This window comes from Oratosquilla oratoria, chromosome 5 (assembly GCF_046742065.1).
Source record: "Oratosquilla oratoria isolate Oo_2021 chromosome 5, ASM4674206v1, whole genome shotgun sequence".
NCBI lineage: Eukaryota > Metazoa > Arthropoda > Malacostraca > Stomatopoda > Squillidae > Oratosquilla > Oratosquilla oratoria.
Window position 1 is genome coordinate 5,431,440 of NC_134781.1, and position 18,131 is coordinate 5,449,570.

At 42.4% G+C, this 18,131-nt stretch overlaps 1 protein-coding gene across 3 annotated transcripts in view; it reads left to right on the plus strand.

Annotated features, from left to right (window-relative positions):
- Positions 1–18,131, plus strand: part of LOC143025351 (uncharacterized) — a 43,615-nt gene that overhangs the window by 15,201 nt on the left and 10,283 nt on the right. For all 3 annotated transcript variants that reach the window (XM_076184869.1, XM_076184871.1, XM_076184872.1), the window contains 3 exons: positions 1,659–1,759; positions 9,353–9,485; positions 12,295–12,376. In XM_076184869.1, the coding sequence (XP_076040984.1) occupies positions 1,659–1,759; positions 9,353–9,485; positions 12,295–12,376 (316 nt within the window). The remainder of the gene's footprint in view (positions 1–1,658; positions 1,760–9,352; positions 9,486–12,294; positions 12,377–18,131) is intronic.

An 18,131-nucleotide genomic window follows, 5' to 3' on the forward strand; every position in this document is an offset into this window, starting at 1 on the left:
AGGAAAAGGCATAAATTCATTCCCACCCATTCCATCCCTGAATACTCTCCACACCCCTCCACCCTCCCTCTCATCTTAGCACCTCCTGGATGACGGGTCATCCCTGCACCTTGTCCACTGCCCTGGGTCAGAAGCATTGTCGCAAGACACAGCACATCCACAGCAAGGCTGCTTCATTAAATTGGCGACCCCCCCCCCTCTCCGTCCCCCCATGCATAAAGGAGAAGACGGGGAGAAATCCCTTTGGGCTGCGTCAAAAATTGCTCACACATACAACCTCACCCCCCATCCCCCTGCCCATTCCACCTCATGCATCACAACATCATCCATATACAACCATTCTCCATTCACCCCTGTCTTCTGTCCTCCCTCTGTGGTGGGGGAAAAGAATACTGCCTCCAAGTATTTCCACTTGGATCATAAGAGGCGAGAAGAAAGGGACGGGGATTGGGACTAGGCATCCTTCTCCTTGTAGCCCCACAGGGGACATTCCTAAAAGAAAAAGAAAAAAAAGTTAATTTTCAGTTTATCTTAAATGCATAGTGGTTCTCAACTGGTGGGCCATGATCATTATTTTCTTGGTCCACAGAATATTCACTGTATTTGGTAACAAATTGGAGAATGGTGCATATATTTTTAAATGTTAAAATGCAGCACAAAAAATGTTTGCTGTCTACTATTTTATATTGTTTCTCAATTTTGCAAAAAAAAAAAAATTCATTACAAAATATTTGCTATCTACCTTTTTATTTTATCATTACTCAAAAACATGGTCCACAAGTTTTCAAACTGTGCTGGTGGTCTGTGACCTGAAATGGGTCAAGAATCACTAATGTAATGGGACCCTATGTTACTCTCCCTCCAGACCTTTGTGAATATTAGAACCAGGCTGTTTCCTCAGCATAAGGAGCTGGGTTGTTCATCTGCCATCGAAATGTGTGTGTGTTTTTGTGTCTGTCTCCATGTATTTTAATGTAAAAGAATTGTCCTTAATGTGACTGAAGAAGGATCTTGTAGGTTTAGCCAAGCAGATCAAGTTGGCAAATGCTAATACATATATCAATAATGTGGTGTTTAGGAGGTTTTTGAATTCTTGGTCTAATTTTTTCTTGGTTGATTTGAACATTATTATTTTTTATTTAATTTTTTTTACTACAAGTATTACTTTTTATGGTCGAATCAGCTCCTTACTGCCCATTTTCAAATTGATACACATAAACAACTTATTATATATCTGGAGGTGCAGCACCAAGGGTCTGACATATTTTTTCTGGACCTGGCAAAAGATCCTCTGTCAAATTGAACTTAATTACCTCCACCTTTTCACCTCAGGAGAGTTGACAACTGGCAACTGCTCCATGAACGATTACCAGCTTCTATGGGGATGTAAGTTTCCAGCCAATGAAATTTGAAGCAACAATTACTGTTGTTGCTGGGATGATCATATTCATTAGTTGTTTGTTGAAAGCAAGATGTTGAACCATCTCACATTTTTTCCCCCCCACAATGTCTTCCCAGGAATGCACGAATTACACCTGTTTATTGTGCAAGCAATTTCTGACTAGATGCACCAGATTCACCTTTCCTATGTTGTTTTATTTTCATGTACCATTTTACTCGGATGACACCATTGCTAATTATAATTCTTTTATTTGCAGGTTTCTGTGGCTTCAACAAATGAAGAAGGCAGTGAGGTAGCAACTATGGTTTTGGATCATGAAGGCAATCCTGAGTGGAAGTGCAATATGTGTGACTTCAGGTAAAGTTGTGCCTGCATGTACTAGTTGGGCAAGCAAGAATTTGTTGAGCTAAGATGAATATTGTGTAAAATGGTGGTGAGGTTTTTTATAAAAGGAATGATTGCCATGAGTAGCATGGTCCTGGCATTGTAATTGGCAGAGATGGGAAACAAATTTTGGTTATACACTGTGGAGTATATGTGATGGCACATGAGTGTTGGGAAACACAGGCACCTGGGAGGACATCCATAGTTGGGGATTCTATGGCTTAGATGGACCAGGGGACAACCAATGAAGAAATTTCACAGGCAGTATCAGGTTACCCTCAGGATGATGAGTCAGAAGATGGTGAAACTGGGAATCTTCATTCTGTTGTAAACACAGTGGAAACATAATTGGAGGTAACTACTGTGTCCAGAAAGTTAAGATTGGCCAGTGAATAATGTGGAGAATTAGTCACTGGAAGAATTGTGAGTCATGCTGGCTAAGCCACTGGACAGTATAGATATTGCTATGATTTATAAAGAGATTCTGGCAGTAATCACTAGTTATATAGAAGAATTTTAACACATGTGAAGTGGTAGATGTTAGTGTGGATATGTTGATTTTATTCAATTCCAAATCAAATATGTATAATTCTAAAGACAATGATATTACAAACTGGAGGAAAATTATGTTTGTGAAGAGACTGATGATGTGGGACAGGACACCATATCAGTTTGTTGGGTGATAACTGAAAAAAATTAAAGGTGGCAAGCCAGTTGAAGCATGTCTAGTAGCCAGAGGATTTGAGGAGGACACTGGATTTGCAGAAGGACTCTCCATCTTGTTCCAAGGAAGTGGTATGTCTGGTTGTGGCATTTGCCTCTGGTAATCAGTGGATATGTCATTCAATGGATGTAAAAGTAGCCTATCTGCAAGGAAACAAAATTGAAAGAATAGTATATTTGCACCCTCCACTGGAATACGCAGATACTGTGGATATTAAAAAACACAGTTTAATGGCTATGTGATGCTGCCAGACACTGATATCCGTGAGTTAAGGACCAGCTGTTGTGCCTTGGAGCTAGGTTGTCATCCTTGGACTCTGCTTTATTCTTTGGGATGAAACTGGCATAATTGAGTCATAGGTGTATATATAGGGCTGGTACACAGAATTTTGAGTGACATGTTAGAGCCAGTTAATAAGGCAACCATGGGATGCAGCTTGGAATCTAATACCTTTTGTTATGTAGGTCTGAACATTGTATCTGAGGCTGATGGCATTATGACTTGATCAGTTCCAATATGCTTTTTCCTTGGTGCCTATCACTATCAGCAGACAATGAGCCATGATTAAAAACTGGAGAATTGTCTGAATCAGAGAAGACAAAAGCACAGAGCATTAATTGGTCAACAGAATTGGATTGCCACACACACACACACACACAAGACCTGACAAAGCCTTTGATATGTGTGAATTGAATGAGGCCAGATAACAGGCTACTACTGCAGATCTGCTCAGGTTCAATTAAATCATCCCACTGGGTGAAGACAGACAACATGAAGGTATCTCTTCCATGTTCAGGACCCATCAATCATTGCTATCTGGAGTGTTTCTTGAATGCCTCATTTGCCATCCTTATGGGTGGTGGGTCCCTAGGAGGTTTTGTGATCTTCCTGAGGGTAAAAGATGTCCAGTTTTTTTTTATTTGGGGAGATCAGAAAAATCTGGAGAGTTGCCAAATCCACTTTATCTGCCAAGACACTGGCATTACTTGAGTGTGCAAAAGCTGATATATGCCTCTTTATCATTTTATGTGAGATTTCAGTAGATGGAAGCTACAAAATAAGGTGTTATGTGGATAACAAGGTTGGTGGACGCACCTCACTCGTGCAACAATGTAGATGACAGGAGACTGTGGATCAGAAAGGTTGGGATGTGTTGGAGAGGAGAGATATTTAACAGGTGTCCTGGGTGGAATATCAGATCAGCTAGGTGACTGCTTGACAAAGAGGAGCACCTCAACTTGGCAACTGAGGGCTGTAATCAGTTGGGATTAAGTACTCCACATAGATTTTCAGGGGATCTCACGTACATGTATATGGTCTACTCTGTGGTATCAACCTCTTCAAAAGGAAGAGGACAAGTGTGTTAGTATTAGCAATTATTTTGTGTAATAGTACACACTTGATTATGTGCGAGTAAATGAGAAGATGGCCTATAATGTGATTCCTGGAATTCAAATTTACTGCCTCCACCTAGTTAGCTGGTTTGTAGTGGATGACATTGGAACAGTGTGTTCAGTGAAGTGTGGGTGGATGCCAGCAGTTGACAACCATACCAGAAGCAAGTGTACATGAGCAGTACAAACATACCAGTGAGCAATAACTTATTATTCAAGAGGATATATATTTACACATACCAAAAGGCCATTCCCCCTTATATAGGAGGTGGCCAACCAAGGCATGTACCCACTTTTCGCTCATTCCACATCTATCCAGCTCTTATTTGTTTTCTCTATTATCTTAGCTCTTTGTGGGTGAAAGGTTATCCCTGTCCCACACCCACTGTCTGGGCCAGAAGCAACAGGTGGTGAGGAAAAGGGAAGGGAATGTGAGAGAAGACATTTATGGCAGAGTAAATACTATTTGAAGATAAAGCCTTTAACCACTTCAGTACAACTCAAATTCTCATGCGCAGCATTGGCAGCCATGTGTAATTTGCAACACACCACTTGCATTACAAAATATAAAGTCACTGCTGTATTATTCTTTTTTTTCTTTTACATACATATACCATAGGCTTTTTCCCCCTACATGGGGGGTAGCCACAAAGAAAAAGGCATAGAAACCACTCCCACCCATTCCATTTCTCATATATTCCACTCCCCTCCACCCTCCTCCCTCCCTCTTATCTTGGCACCTCCTGGATGACGGGTCATCCCTGCATCCTGTCCACTGCCCTGGGTCAGAAGCAGTGTCGCAAGACACAGCACATCCACAGCAAGGCCGCTTCATAAATTCGGCGACCCTCCCCTCTCCGTCCCCTCATGCAGAAAAGGTGAAGACGGGGAGAAATTCCTTCGGGCTGCGTCACTTTTTTTTTTTTTTTTTTTTTTTCTCTTTCTTTCTTCTTTCTTTCTTCCATACATCCTCACCCCCCATCCCCCACCCACTTCCCCTCATGCATCATAGCATCATCTATACACAACCCCTCTCCATTCACCCCTATCTAATGTCCTCTCCTGTCCTTCCTCCACAGACATTCCTCTCTTTTGTAATGCCCCTTTCACCCCATCCATCCATCTCATCCTAGGACGCCCCCTCATATTCACTCCTTCCACCTCTGCCTTCCATACTTCTTTTACTAATCTTTCTTCACTCATTCTTTCCATGTGTCCAAACCATCCTAATATCCTTTCATCAACCCTATCTCCCAGTTCCATTTCCACCCCTGTTCTCCTCCTCACCTCCTCATTTCTTACTCTATCCAGCCTAGTAACCCCTATCATACTTCTCAGACATTTCATCTCAAACACATTCAAACTCCTTCTCTCTTCCTCTCTCATGTTCCATGTTTCTGCCCCGTACAATGCTGTTGGTACAATCATTCCTTCATATAACCTCCTCTTAGCATCCATTCCCAAATGTCTATTTCCCATTACACTTTTCAATCCACCAAGGCATTTACTCGCTTCTCTCAATCTACATTCTACCTCCACCTCCACTCCTCCCTTTCCTGCCACATTTGCACCCAAGTATCTAAAGCTATCCACTTCCTCCAGTCTTTAACCCTTAATGCTCACCTCCAGCCTGCTGTCACTCTCTTCCCTTGTACATCTCAACACCTTACTTTTATCCACATTTATCTTCAGCTTCCTTCTTTCACACACTTTCTCAAACTCTGTCACTAACTTCCTCTGATCCTGCTACAAGCGCAGTGTCATCAGCAAACAACAACTGGCTCACCTCCCACTTTTCTCCATTTTCTTTAATCATCTCCAACCCCTGACCCACTACCGCATTCACCTCTCGCACCACCCCATCCATGTAAAGATTGAACAGCCAGGATGACATAATACATCCCTGACGAAGTCCCACCTTTACCTCAAACCATTCACTCTCTCCATTTCTAATCCTAACACAAGCTCTACTACTCTCGTAAAAACTCTTGACTGCTCTTAACAGCTTTCCTCCTATCCCATATATCTGCAGTACCTCTCACTGTGCCTTCCTATCTACCCTGTCATAAGCCTTTTCCAGATCCCTAAAAGCCCAGAAAACATCCTTACCTTTTCCTATAGCTTTCTCACATATCTGTCTTACCACAAAGATCTGATCTACACAACCCCTACCTATCCTAAACCCGCACTGTTCCTCACCAATTACTCCCTCTGTTCGTCTCCTAATCCTCTCAATCAAAACCCTCCCATACGCCTTCCCATCTACACTCAACAAGCTGATCCCTCTGGAACTACTACACTCACACTTGTCCCCCTTTCTCTTGTAAAGCGGAACTATACAGGCACTCCTCCAGTCCTCTGGCACTCTACCCTCTCTCCAGCAAACATTAACCTCACCAGCCAGTCCACCATCACTGTACCTCCTTTCTTCAGACATTCTGCATGGCATCCATCCAGACCAGGTGCCTTACCTGTTCTCATCATCTTAACAGCTGCTTTCACTTCATCCTTCCCTATTTCTCCTCCATTTTCCTCACTCATCACTCTCATTTTCTTAGCGCTTCCCATTGCAACTACCTTTCCCTCCCTATCCTCCTTCACATTTAGCAACTCCCTAAAATACTCTGCCCACCTTCCTCTCACTGCCTTCTCTTCCATTATCATCTCTCCATCTGCACCTTTTACCTTTTCCTCTCTACTTGATTTGCCTCCTTTTTCTCTTTTAATTTCCTTCCAAAACATCTTTTTATTGCTTTCAAAATTTTCTGTCATACTCTTACCCCATTTCACATCTGCTCTCCTCTTTGCTTCCTTTATCTTATGCTTAACTTCCTTTCTCTTTACTTTGTACCTCTCATACGATTCCCTCGTCCTAATTTGCAGCCAATCTATGAATGCCTGTTTCTTTTCTTCTACACATTTCTTTGCTTCCTCATCCCACCACTCACTACCCTTCCTTCTTTTTCTCCTGCCCTCCTTGTTCCACACACCATCTTTGTACACCTTATGATTCCCTCCTTGAACCATCCCCATTCCTCTTCCACTCCTAGTTCTACTCTATCCTTCACTCCCTCCCACTCCTCTTTCAGTTTCTTCTTGAACTCACTCTTCTTTTTTTCCTCATTTAAGCAGTTCTTAAACTCACTCTTCTTTTTTTCCTCATTTAAGCAGTTCTTTTTTTACTCTGAGTAATGATAAACACAGGAAATTGTGATCAAACCAGTTCAAAGAATCCAAGAGTAACTCATGTACAACTACAAAAGATACATACATATACCAAGTCTTTTCCCCCCTCCCAAGGGAGGTAACCAAAAAAGGGAAAGGCATAAAAACACTCCCACCCATTTCATCCCTAAATACACTCCACACCCCTCCTCTCATCTGAGCACCTCCTGGATGACGGGTCATCCCTGCACCCTGCCCACCGCCCTGGGTCAGAAGCAGTGTCGCAAGACACAGTACATCCACAGCAAGGCCGCTTCATTTAATCGGCGACCCCCCCTCTCCGTCCCCCTTTGCATATAAGGAGAGGACGGGGAGAAATCCCTTCGGGCTGCGTCAAAATTTACTCACACATACTACCCCACCCCCCCGCCCATTCCTCCTCATGCAGTCACAACATCATCCATATACAACCATTCTCCACACACCTCTGTCTTCCGTCCTCTCTCTTCCTTCCTCAACAGACATTCCCCTCTTCCCCAAAGCCCCCTTCACCCCATCCATCCACCTCATCCTAGGACGTCCCCTCATGTTCACTCCCTCCACATCTGCCTTCCATACCTCTTTTACTAGTCTTTCTTCACTCATTCTTTCCATGTGTCCAAACCATCCTAATATTCTTTCATCAACCCTATCTCCCAAATCCTTTTTCACCCCTGTTCTCCTCCTCACCTCCTCATTTCTCACACTATCTAGCCTAGTAACCCCCACCATACTTCTCAGACACCTCATCTCAAACACATTCAAACTCCTTCTCTCTTCTTCTCTTATGTTCCACGTTTCTGCCCCATACAGTGCTGTTGGCACAATCACTCCTTCATACAGTCTCCTCTTCGCATCCATTCCCAAATGTCTATTTCTCATTACACTCTTTAAACCACCAAGGCATTTACTCACTTCTCTCAATCTACATTCTACCTCCACCTTCACTCCACCTTTTCCTGCTACACTTGCACCCAAGTATCTAAAACTATCCACTTCCTCCAGTCGCTCTCCCTTAATGTTCACTTCCAGTCTACTGCCACTTTCACCCCTTGTACATCTCATCACCTTACTTTTACCCACATTTATCTTTAGCTTTCTTCTATCACATACTCTCCCAAACTCTGCCACCAGCTTCCTCAATCCCTCCTCTGACCCTGCCACAAGCGCAGTGTCGTCTGCAAACAACAGCTGGCCCACCTCCCATTTTTCTCCATTTTCTTTAACCATCTCCAATCCCTGACTCACTACCCTAGCATTCACCTCTCGCACCACCCCATCCATGTATAAGTTGAACAGCCAGGGCGACATAACGCATCCTTGACGAAGTCCCACCTTTACTTCAAACCACTCACTCTCTCCATTTCCAATCCTAACACATGCTCTACTACTCACATAAAAACTCTTGACAGCTCCCAAAAGATATATAATAAAGACGCTGATGCTGGCATCCTCATGTACCCAGTCACGCCTCATGACACTTATGTAGGTGTCATTGTACTGAAGTGGTTAATTAATGTACAACATTTTGCACATGAGAGCTTTTTAAAATCCAGGAAAATTCTTCTAAGAATGAAATGCTGTACATTCATTAAAGGCTCTTCCTTGTGTAGTATTACCATGCCAGATGATTGTGTGAGGTGTGGAGCTTGGGTGCAGGTGATTTTTCAGCTAAGCAAACTCCCTGTACTGCAGAAGGGTTAACCTTTTGAATATGAGTCAAATACTTACAAGGATTCCTGATGTATGATGATGCATCACAATAAGCATGTTATAGAATATAAAGTTACAGCTGTTATACTCATTCTCTTTCACCCAGAATGTTTATAACCACAGAAAATGAGATCAAGCCAGTTCACAGAAAATGTGGGTCAGTCAACTATAATTATAAAATAAATATAATCAGGATGCTGATGCTAGCATCCTCATATACCCACTTGCATGTCATAGGCATTATCATATTTTAGGGGTTTAATTAAATTAATTACTGATATCTGCATTGTTGTTACTTTTGAATACATGGAATTTTTGTATCAGTTTGTCATCCAGTGAATTCAACAATAAATTCAGAGTCCGTTCGTGTTTCTTCGAAGTTTAGCCAGTCATAGCTACAGCCTTTAGAATTATTTCGTGGGTAGCCTACCCATAGATTTTACAATGTTGAGTATAGTAGTCTTAAATTTATCTTGCCAGACTTAAATGGATGGAAATGAAGATAATATGTGACTTTTTCATTATTAACAGAGATCCTGAGCGAGACACAATCAACAAACATGTCAAATTAGCCCATGGGTCTCGTAACTTGGTGTCACTTCTGCATGCAGTTCACAAATGTGACATTTGTGGGTTTTCAGCGGGCACCAAGAGAGATGTGCAGGTAGGAAGCATTTTGGTCACTTCATGTTAGGATAAGAGATGATTTCTTTTTATACCATGATTAATTATACACACATAATGCATACCAAAAATTTCCTGCCTTAGGAGGATGATGACTTGAGTTAAAGCATAACACCCATTCCCTACACCCAATTCTTTGCCCCCCTCCCACTCAGTGTCTCATAGATGAAAGGTTCCTTCATCCATAATAGTGCCTGACAACCAGAACTTGTTTACCTCCACTACTTCATTATATGGCAAGACCTCCCTCCCTCATAGGAGAAATTTATGGAGCAGACAAGAACAACATTCATGTGGGCCCTTCTCATCTATTTACAGCCACTGTTCACTCCTTGCATCCAGTCCCCCTTTCACCCTGTCCTTTCACCTCATTCTTGGTCTTTCCCTGAAGTTCACTTAATCCATTTCTGCTTTCCACATTTTTATGTTATAAGACCAAACTCTCTCTCCAGTCTTTGATTTACCTGGCATGCCAGTTCTCTTTCCACCCCAACTCTGTCACACTACATCTCTAAATTAATCATTGGATAATGATAATTATTGTCTTTTGAGTTTTATATATTAGAAACTCACAACCCCATTGAGCTTGGGCCTTCCCATAGATATCTGTTAGAAGAAATGTTCATCTTGTGTTGTAGTAGTATGAGACACTCTTCATGATTGTTAGACCAAGTCTTACTTGGGCAACAAATTGATACTTCTTCCTTCTCTGATCGTTCTGTGGTTAGGGTGGAGGGAATGCCACCACTATGTTCCCATTAATGTCATAGAATATAACTAAATGGATGTAATTAGGGTACTAAGGATCCCCACTATTTTACTACCACCAAACTTAAGGCATATAGATTTATACCAAAAGCTTTTTTCCCCCTTATAAAGGAGGTACCCAAGTCAAGAGGCATATACTTACTCTCATTCCACTACCTTCCCTCTCATCTTAGCTCCTCATGGATGACAGGTCATCCCTGTATCCTGCCCACTGCCCTGGGTCAGAAACAGTTTAGCTATTTGAGATGAAATGTGTGAGAAGTATGGTCGGGGTTATTAGGTTGGATAGAGTGAGAAATGAGATGAGGAGAGCAAGAGTGGAGAAGGAGATGACAGATGGGTTGATGAACAATTATTGGGATGGTTTGGACACATGGAAAGAATGAGTGATGAAAAATTAGTAAAAGAGGTTTGGAAGGCATAGGTGGAAGAGTGAACTTGAGGGATGATTGAGGAGGTGGATGGATGGGGTGAAGAGGGTGTTGAGCAAGAGGGGAATCTGTTGAACAAGGAAGGGAGAAGACAAGAGATAGGAATGAGTGGAAAATGTGTATGAATGATATTGTAATGCAAGGAGGGGAAGGATGGGGGTTAGGGGATGCTTATATGTGAATGATATTTTGATGCAGACCAATGGGATTTCTCCCCAATTTTTTTTTTTTTTTCTGCAAGAGGGGAGGGAGATGGGACAGTTGCAGATTAAGTGAAGCAGCCTTCCAATGGATGTACTGTGTCTTGTTGCATTGCATTTGACCCAGGGCAGTTGGTGGATGCAGGGACCTGTCATCCATGAGAAGCTGAAATGGGAGGGGTGGAAAGGGTGGTGCAGGGGAGTGAAATGGGTGGGAATAGGTACATGCCTCTGACTAAGCTACCTCCCAGGGCAGTGGACAAGGTGCAGGGATGACCTGTCATCCAGGAGGTGCTAAGATAAGAGGGAGGGTGGAGGGGTGTGGAGTGTATTCAGGGATGGAATGGGTGGGTATTATTTTATGCCTTTTCCTTTTTGGCTACCTCCCTTGTAAGGAGGAAAAAGCCTTGGTATATGTATGTATATATAAATTTGTTCTATATACACCAAGAGCTTTACCCCCCTTACAAGGGAGGTACTGAAGTCAAAGGCACATACCTACTCCCACCCCTTTCTTCCCCTCATCTTAGTTCCTCATGGGTGACAGGTCATCCCTGTATCCCGCACACTGCCCTGGGTCAGAAGCAATGTAGTAAGACACAGTACATCTGCAACAAAGCTGCTTCACTTAATTGTCGACCCCCTACTGCTCTGTCCCTTCATGCACAAAAAGAGAAGATGGGGAAAAATCCCTTCAGGCTGCGTCAAAATATCATTCACACATAGGGATCCCCTACCTGCCTGCCCTTCCCTTCCATGTATCATCTATACACAGCAATTCTCCACTTATCCCTGTCTCCTGCCTTCTCCCTTCCTTGCTCAACAGGTCCCCTATTGCTTAATGTCCTTCACCCCATCCATCCATTTCATCCTTGGTGATCCCCTCAAGTTCACTGCCTCCATCTCTGCCTTCCACAGCTCATTTACTACTTTTGTTCACTCGTTTTTCCATCAACCCTATCTGTCATCTCCTTTTCCACTCTAGCTCTCCTCCACACCTCGTCTCTCACTTTATCCAAACTATTAGCCCCTACCCTCTCAGACATTTCATCTCACTTGTTCAAACTTTCCCTATCTGCCCCATATAAAGCTGTCGGCACAATCACCCCTTCATACAATCTGCTCTTGGCATCCATTCCCAAATACCTCTTTCTCATGACATTTCTTAATTCCCCAATGCATTTACTTGCTTTTCCCAATGTACAGTTTACCTCTACCTCCATGCCTCCCTTCTCTGCTATGTGTAACCCCTAAAGGTATCCGCATCCTCCAACCTCTCCTTTAAGACTTACTTTCAACTCACTGCTATCCTCTCCCTTGGTACATCTCATCACCTTGTTTTTCATAAAATTACTAGGATATGTATTTTAATGAACTCTATTCTTTACAGGCTCACATTGACATGGCTCATGCAGGGAAGGCAAATATCATTAGTAAATCTGTCGGACAAAATCCAGAAGCCAAGGATGATGGTAAGAAAATAATAGTTATTATATTTTTAGAGAAGTGTATTGAATTATGAAGAAAGATTACATTTTATATTTCATTATGGAAAGAAATTAGAAAGTGGTGGATGTTTGTCATATGTGTGCAACTGATATGTGGGGGACAATTTTTTAATCTTTATTGTGATGCAAGCGCACAGGATTGAAAGTGTGGGATGCTCTATGGGAGACTGATATGGGGGCAACGTTGTTCTCCTTATGCAGAAGGAAGATTGTGCCACGCCTTAGTAAACAATGTATGAATGAAGGCCTTGTGCCCATGAGAAAGAGTCCTTGCACTGGAAAGTGACTGGTGGTTGGGGCAGTCTACAACACTACGGTGCAAACCTACAGTGCCCTGCTCATGTCCAATGCCAGGGCACCTTATAGCACTACACCACAGTGTAAGGGAGGTAGCCAGGTCAAAGGCAAGCACCCTCTCTCACCCACCACCCATGCTTCCCTCTTATATTAGGGTCATCCCTATCTCATACCCACTGCCTGGGTGGGGAAATGGAACCTGTGGTGGACAGGGGATTTTATAAGAACTCAGTGGTCTAGAACCAATTAATAACATTGCCCCTGGTCCATCTTGCACCCGTGGCCTTCAGGTAACCAGCAACAACCACTAGTTGGGTCCACAAGTCACTCGTGCAAGATATAGAAACAGGAACAATCAAGGATAAATGAATTTCATTAGTGTGTGTGTATATATATCCCAATACTCTTTCATCAATCCTATCTCCCAACTCCCTTTCCACCCTTGTTCTCCTCACCTCCTCATTTCTCACTGTATCCAGCCTAGTAACCCATATCATACTTCTCAGACATTTCATCCCAAACACATCCAAATGCCTTCTCTCTTCCTCTCTTATGTTCCATGTTTCTGCCCCATACAGTGCTGTTGGCACAATCACTCCTTCATATAACCTCATAGCATCCATTCCCAAATGTCTATTTCTCATTACACTTTTTAATCCACCAAAACATTTACTCTCTTCTCTCAATCTACATTCTACCGCCACCCCACTCCTCCCTTTCCTGCCACTTCCTCCAGTCTCTTTTTTTTAATCCCCCAAGGCATTTACTTGCTTCTCTGTCTACTTTCTACCACCACCTCACCTTCCCACAACATTCACACCCAAGTATCTAAAAATATCCACTTCCTCCAGTCTCCCTTAATACTCACTTCCAGTCTGCTGCCACTTTCTCTCCTTGTACATCTCATCACCTTACTTTTCCCCACTATTATCTTCAACTTCCTCCTTTCACACACCTTCCCAAGCTGTCACTAACTTCCTCAATCTCTCCTCAGATCCTGCTACAAGTGCAGTGTTGTCAGCAAACAACAACTGGCTTATCTCCCATTTTTATCCATTTTCTTTATTTCCAATCCTCAATCCATTACCTTTGCACCTCTTGCACCACCCCATCCATGTATAAATTGAACAGCCAAGGCGACATAACACATCCCTTGCGAAGTCCCACTTTGACCTGAAACCACTCGCTGTCCATTTTGGATTCTAACACAAGCTACTACTCTCATAAAAACTCTTGAATGCTCATAAAAGCTTTCCTCCTATCCCATATATCTGCAATACCTTCCACAGTGCCTTCCTGTCTACCTTGTCATAAGCCTTTTCCAAATCCATAAAGGCCTAAAAAAAAACATCCCTACCTTTATGGCTTTCTCACGTATGTCTTGCCACAAAAATCTGATCCATGTACCCCCTACCTGTCCTAAGCCCACACTGTTCCTCACCAATTACTCCCTCTGTTCCTCTCCTAATCCTCTCAATCAAGACCCTCCCATAAGCCTTCCCAACTAAACAAACTGATCCCTCTGAAACTACAACACTCGCACTTATTCCCCTTTTCCCTCGTGAAGTGGAATTATACAGGCACTCCTCCAGTCCTCAGGCATTCTACCCTCAAACAAACATAAAGTAACCTCACCAGACAGTCCACCATCACTGTACCTCCTTTTTTTAGACATTCTGCATGACACCCATCCAACTCAGGTGCCTTACCTGTTCTCATCTTCTTAACAACTGCCTTCACTTCATCTTTCCTTATTTCCCCTCCATTTTCCTCACTCATCGCTGTCATTTTCTCAGCACTCCCCACTGCAACTGCCTTTCCCTTTCCATCCTCCTTCACATTTAGCAACTTCTTAAAATACTCGGCCCATCTTCCTCTTACTGCTGTCTCTTCCATTATCATCTCTCCATCTGCACCTTATATCTTTTCTTCTCTATTTGATTTGCCTCCTATTCCTCATAATTTCTTTCCAAAACATCTTTTTATTATTTTCAAAATTTTCTGTTGTACTCTTACCACATTTCACATCTGCTCTCCTCTTGGCCTCCTTTATCTTATGCTTTCCTTCTCCTCTCTTTTCTTTGTACCTCTCATGTGATTAATTCTATTTTGTAACCAATCTGTGAATGCTCGCTTCTTCTCTTCTACAACCTTCTTTGCTCTCTCATCCGTCCTTCTATTTATTCTCATCCTCCTTGTTCAACACGCCATCTTTGCACACCTTGTGACTCCCTCCTTCAAATATCCCCATTCCTACTCCACTCCTAGTTCTACTCTATCCTTCACTCCCTCCCATTCCTCTCTCAGCTTCTTGTACTCCTCTTCTTTCTCATTTAAACAGTTCACTTTAAGTACCTCCATACCTTCTGTCCTTTTCCTCTTTCTACATCTATCCTCCACTCTCAACTTACCTTCCACCAAAAAATGATCTGATATTCCCCCATTCTCTCCCCTTAAAACATGCACATCCTTAACTTTTCTCACAGTTCTCCTGGTTACCACTATATTGTCCATTAACACTACCACCCTTCCATCCACCACCCTCTCCCATGTGTACTTATGCTTGACTTTCTTCCTAAACACTGTATTTCCTATCATCAACTCTCTAGACATATCTTCACCATCAACTCTCCATTACAATTTTTTGCTGGAACTCCACACTGCCCAACCACTCTGTCTATTGGTTCATTTCCTACCCTAGCATTAAGGTCTCTCAATACCACTACATTGACATTTCTCCCTAAACCCTGTATGCACTCGTTTAAATCTATCCAATTTTTTGCCAGGACTATATGTACTTAAAAAGACCCACATTTCCCTTCCCAGTTTCACTTTCATCTACATTAACCTTGAAGAAACCTCCCTCCACTCCACCACACATTTACCTATCTCTTCTCTTACTAGTATAGCCACCTCTTCACTCCTGAGATCCTCCCAACTACACTCCCAAGCTCAAACTTGCCCCTCCCAACATATATGTATATATATATATATATATATATATATACACACACACACATACATATATACCACAGGCTTTTTCCCTCTTACAAGGGAGGTAGCCAAAAAGAAATAGGCATAAAAACCATTCCCACCCATTCCATTCCTAAATACACTCCACTCCCCTCTACCCTCCCTCTTATCTTGGCACCTCTTGAATGATGGATCATCCCTGCATCTTGTCCACTGTCCTGGGTCAGAGGCAGTGTGGCAAGACACAGCACATCCACAGCAAGGCCGCTTCATTAAATCAGCAACCCCTCTCTCCATCCCCTCATGCAGAAAAGAAGATAGAGATAAATTCCTTCGGACTGCTTCAAATTTTGTTCACACATACTACCTCACCCCCCATTCCCGCACCCATTCCACCTCATGCATCACAGCATCATCCATATACAACCATTCTCCATTCACCCCTGTCTTCTGTCCTCTCCCGTCCTTCCTCAACAGACATTCCCCTCTTCCCCAAAACCCCTTTCACCCCATCCATCATTCTCATCCTAGGTCGCCCCCTCATGTTCACTCCTTCCATATCTGCCTTCCATACCTCTTTTACTAGTCTTTCTTCACTCCTTTCCATGTATCCAAACCACCCCAATAATCTTTCATCCACCCTATCTCCCAACTCCCTTACCACCCCTGTTCTCCTCCTCACCTCGCTCATTTCTCACTCTATCTAGCCTAGTAACCCCTATCATACTTCTCAGACACCTCATCTCAAACACATTCAAACTCCTCTCTTCCTCTCTTATGTTCCATGTTTCTGCCCCATACAGTGCAGTATATCTATATATATATATATATATATATATATATATATATATAAATATATATATATATATATATATATATATATATATATATATATATATATATAGACACACACACACACACACACATATATACACATGAGGTTAGGGATGGTTGAATGGATTTTATGATATGAGTATGCTGTGAGTATGCTACCCCCATATATACACCCCATAACAACCTACTGTCATTTACCCCCTTAGGCAGAAATAACTATAAACCAAAACCTGGGTAACAAAACACCAAGACCTCCGTCATCTCTACATAACTTCCTACTAAAAAAAAAAAAAAAAAAATTAACCAAGCAATAAATACCCTTGAATTAACCAATGTGTGAAATACAAGATAATGCATGACAATGGCAAGACATTGTCTACAAGGTTAGAAAAACTGGTTGTCAGTTCTCCTGTGAGAAAGTGTAAGAAATATAGTTGAAATTGGTGGAGAGATCTTGGGCCCAGTTTGGGACTGTGTCAGCCCATCAGTGCTACACTTCCTGATGAGGTGAGGGAGCAGGTTTTGAAACTGGGCAGTTGCATTGTCCATCTTGCAGGACCATAAGGAAGTAGCTGTCATTGAACCCCATATAACATGGTTTGTGTATGTGTGGGTAAGAGAGAGATTCATTATGTGTTGGACTCCTGATTGACAGCTATTATCCTCCCAGGTGAGAGCTCAGAGCTCATATAAGGCCTGATCTATAAATAGCTCCTTTGCCCATCAGTGATGCTTTTAATCTAACCCTCAAGTTCACTCCATCTACACTCTTTTGCTGGTCTTTCTTTATTCCTTTCATGGCTGAGCGGGTTAGGGGTTCATTACTTGTGACAAAGGTCAAGGGGATGGCGGTTCAAATCCTGCCACCAGAAAAATTGAACCAAGGGCATGGTTTATTAAATTCCACACTACAAATTCATATGTAAGGGGCACCATCCTAGCCTTCAAATGGGAGGAGTTTGTGATGTTAAGCCATATCATCATCATCATCACCATGTGCTCAAACCATCCCAGTACTCACTGATGTCACCTGTTTCTACACTTGCTTTCCACCTCACCTCTTCATTTCTCTTTCTATCCATCATCATAATCCCCACCATGCTTCACACTAAATCTCAAATACATTTAGACACTTCACTTAAAGTCCAGTCTGCACCATACTGTGTCCTGAGCACAATCACCCCCTTCTTATAGTAGTCTGTATTTTTCACAAAATAGCTATTTCTAATATACATTTCATTCCCCAAGACAATTACTTGCTTTCCCCACTTCACCACTCCCTGCTACACGTGACTAAATTCTTAATTCTTTACTTCTTTTAGGCTCTCCTAGACTTGCTTCCAACTCACTGCCACCCTCTCCTCTTGTACATATCATCACCTTACTATTGCTCACATTTACTTTCAACTTCTCTCACATGCCCTCCCAAACTCCACTATCTGCCTCAGACCCTTCTGGACCCAGACATAAATGCATTGTCATCATCAACCAACAATTGGTACACATCTTTCTTCCCTCCACTGACCAGCTGCAGATAAAACCTGAAAATGAAAGGAAAATTATTTTGTAACTTTTAGCAAAGATTGCTGCTAATGCAATATAATCTCACTATAAA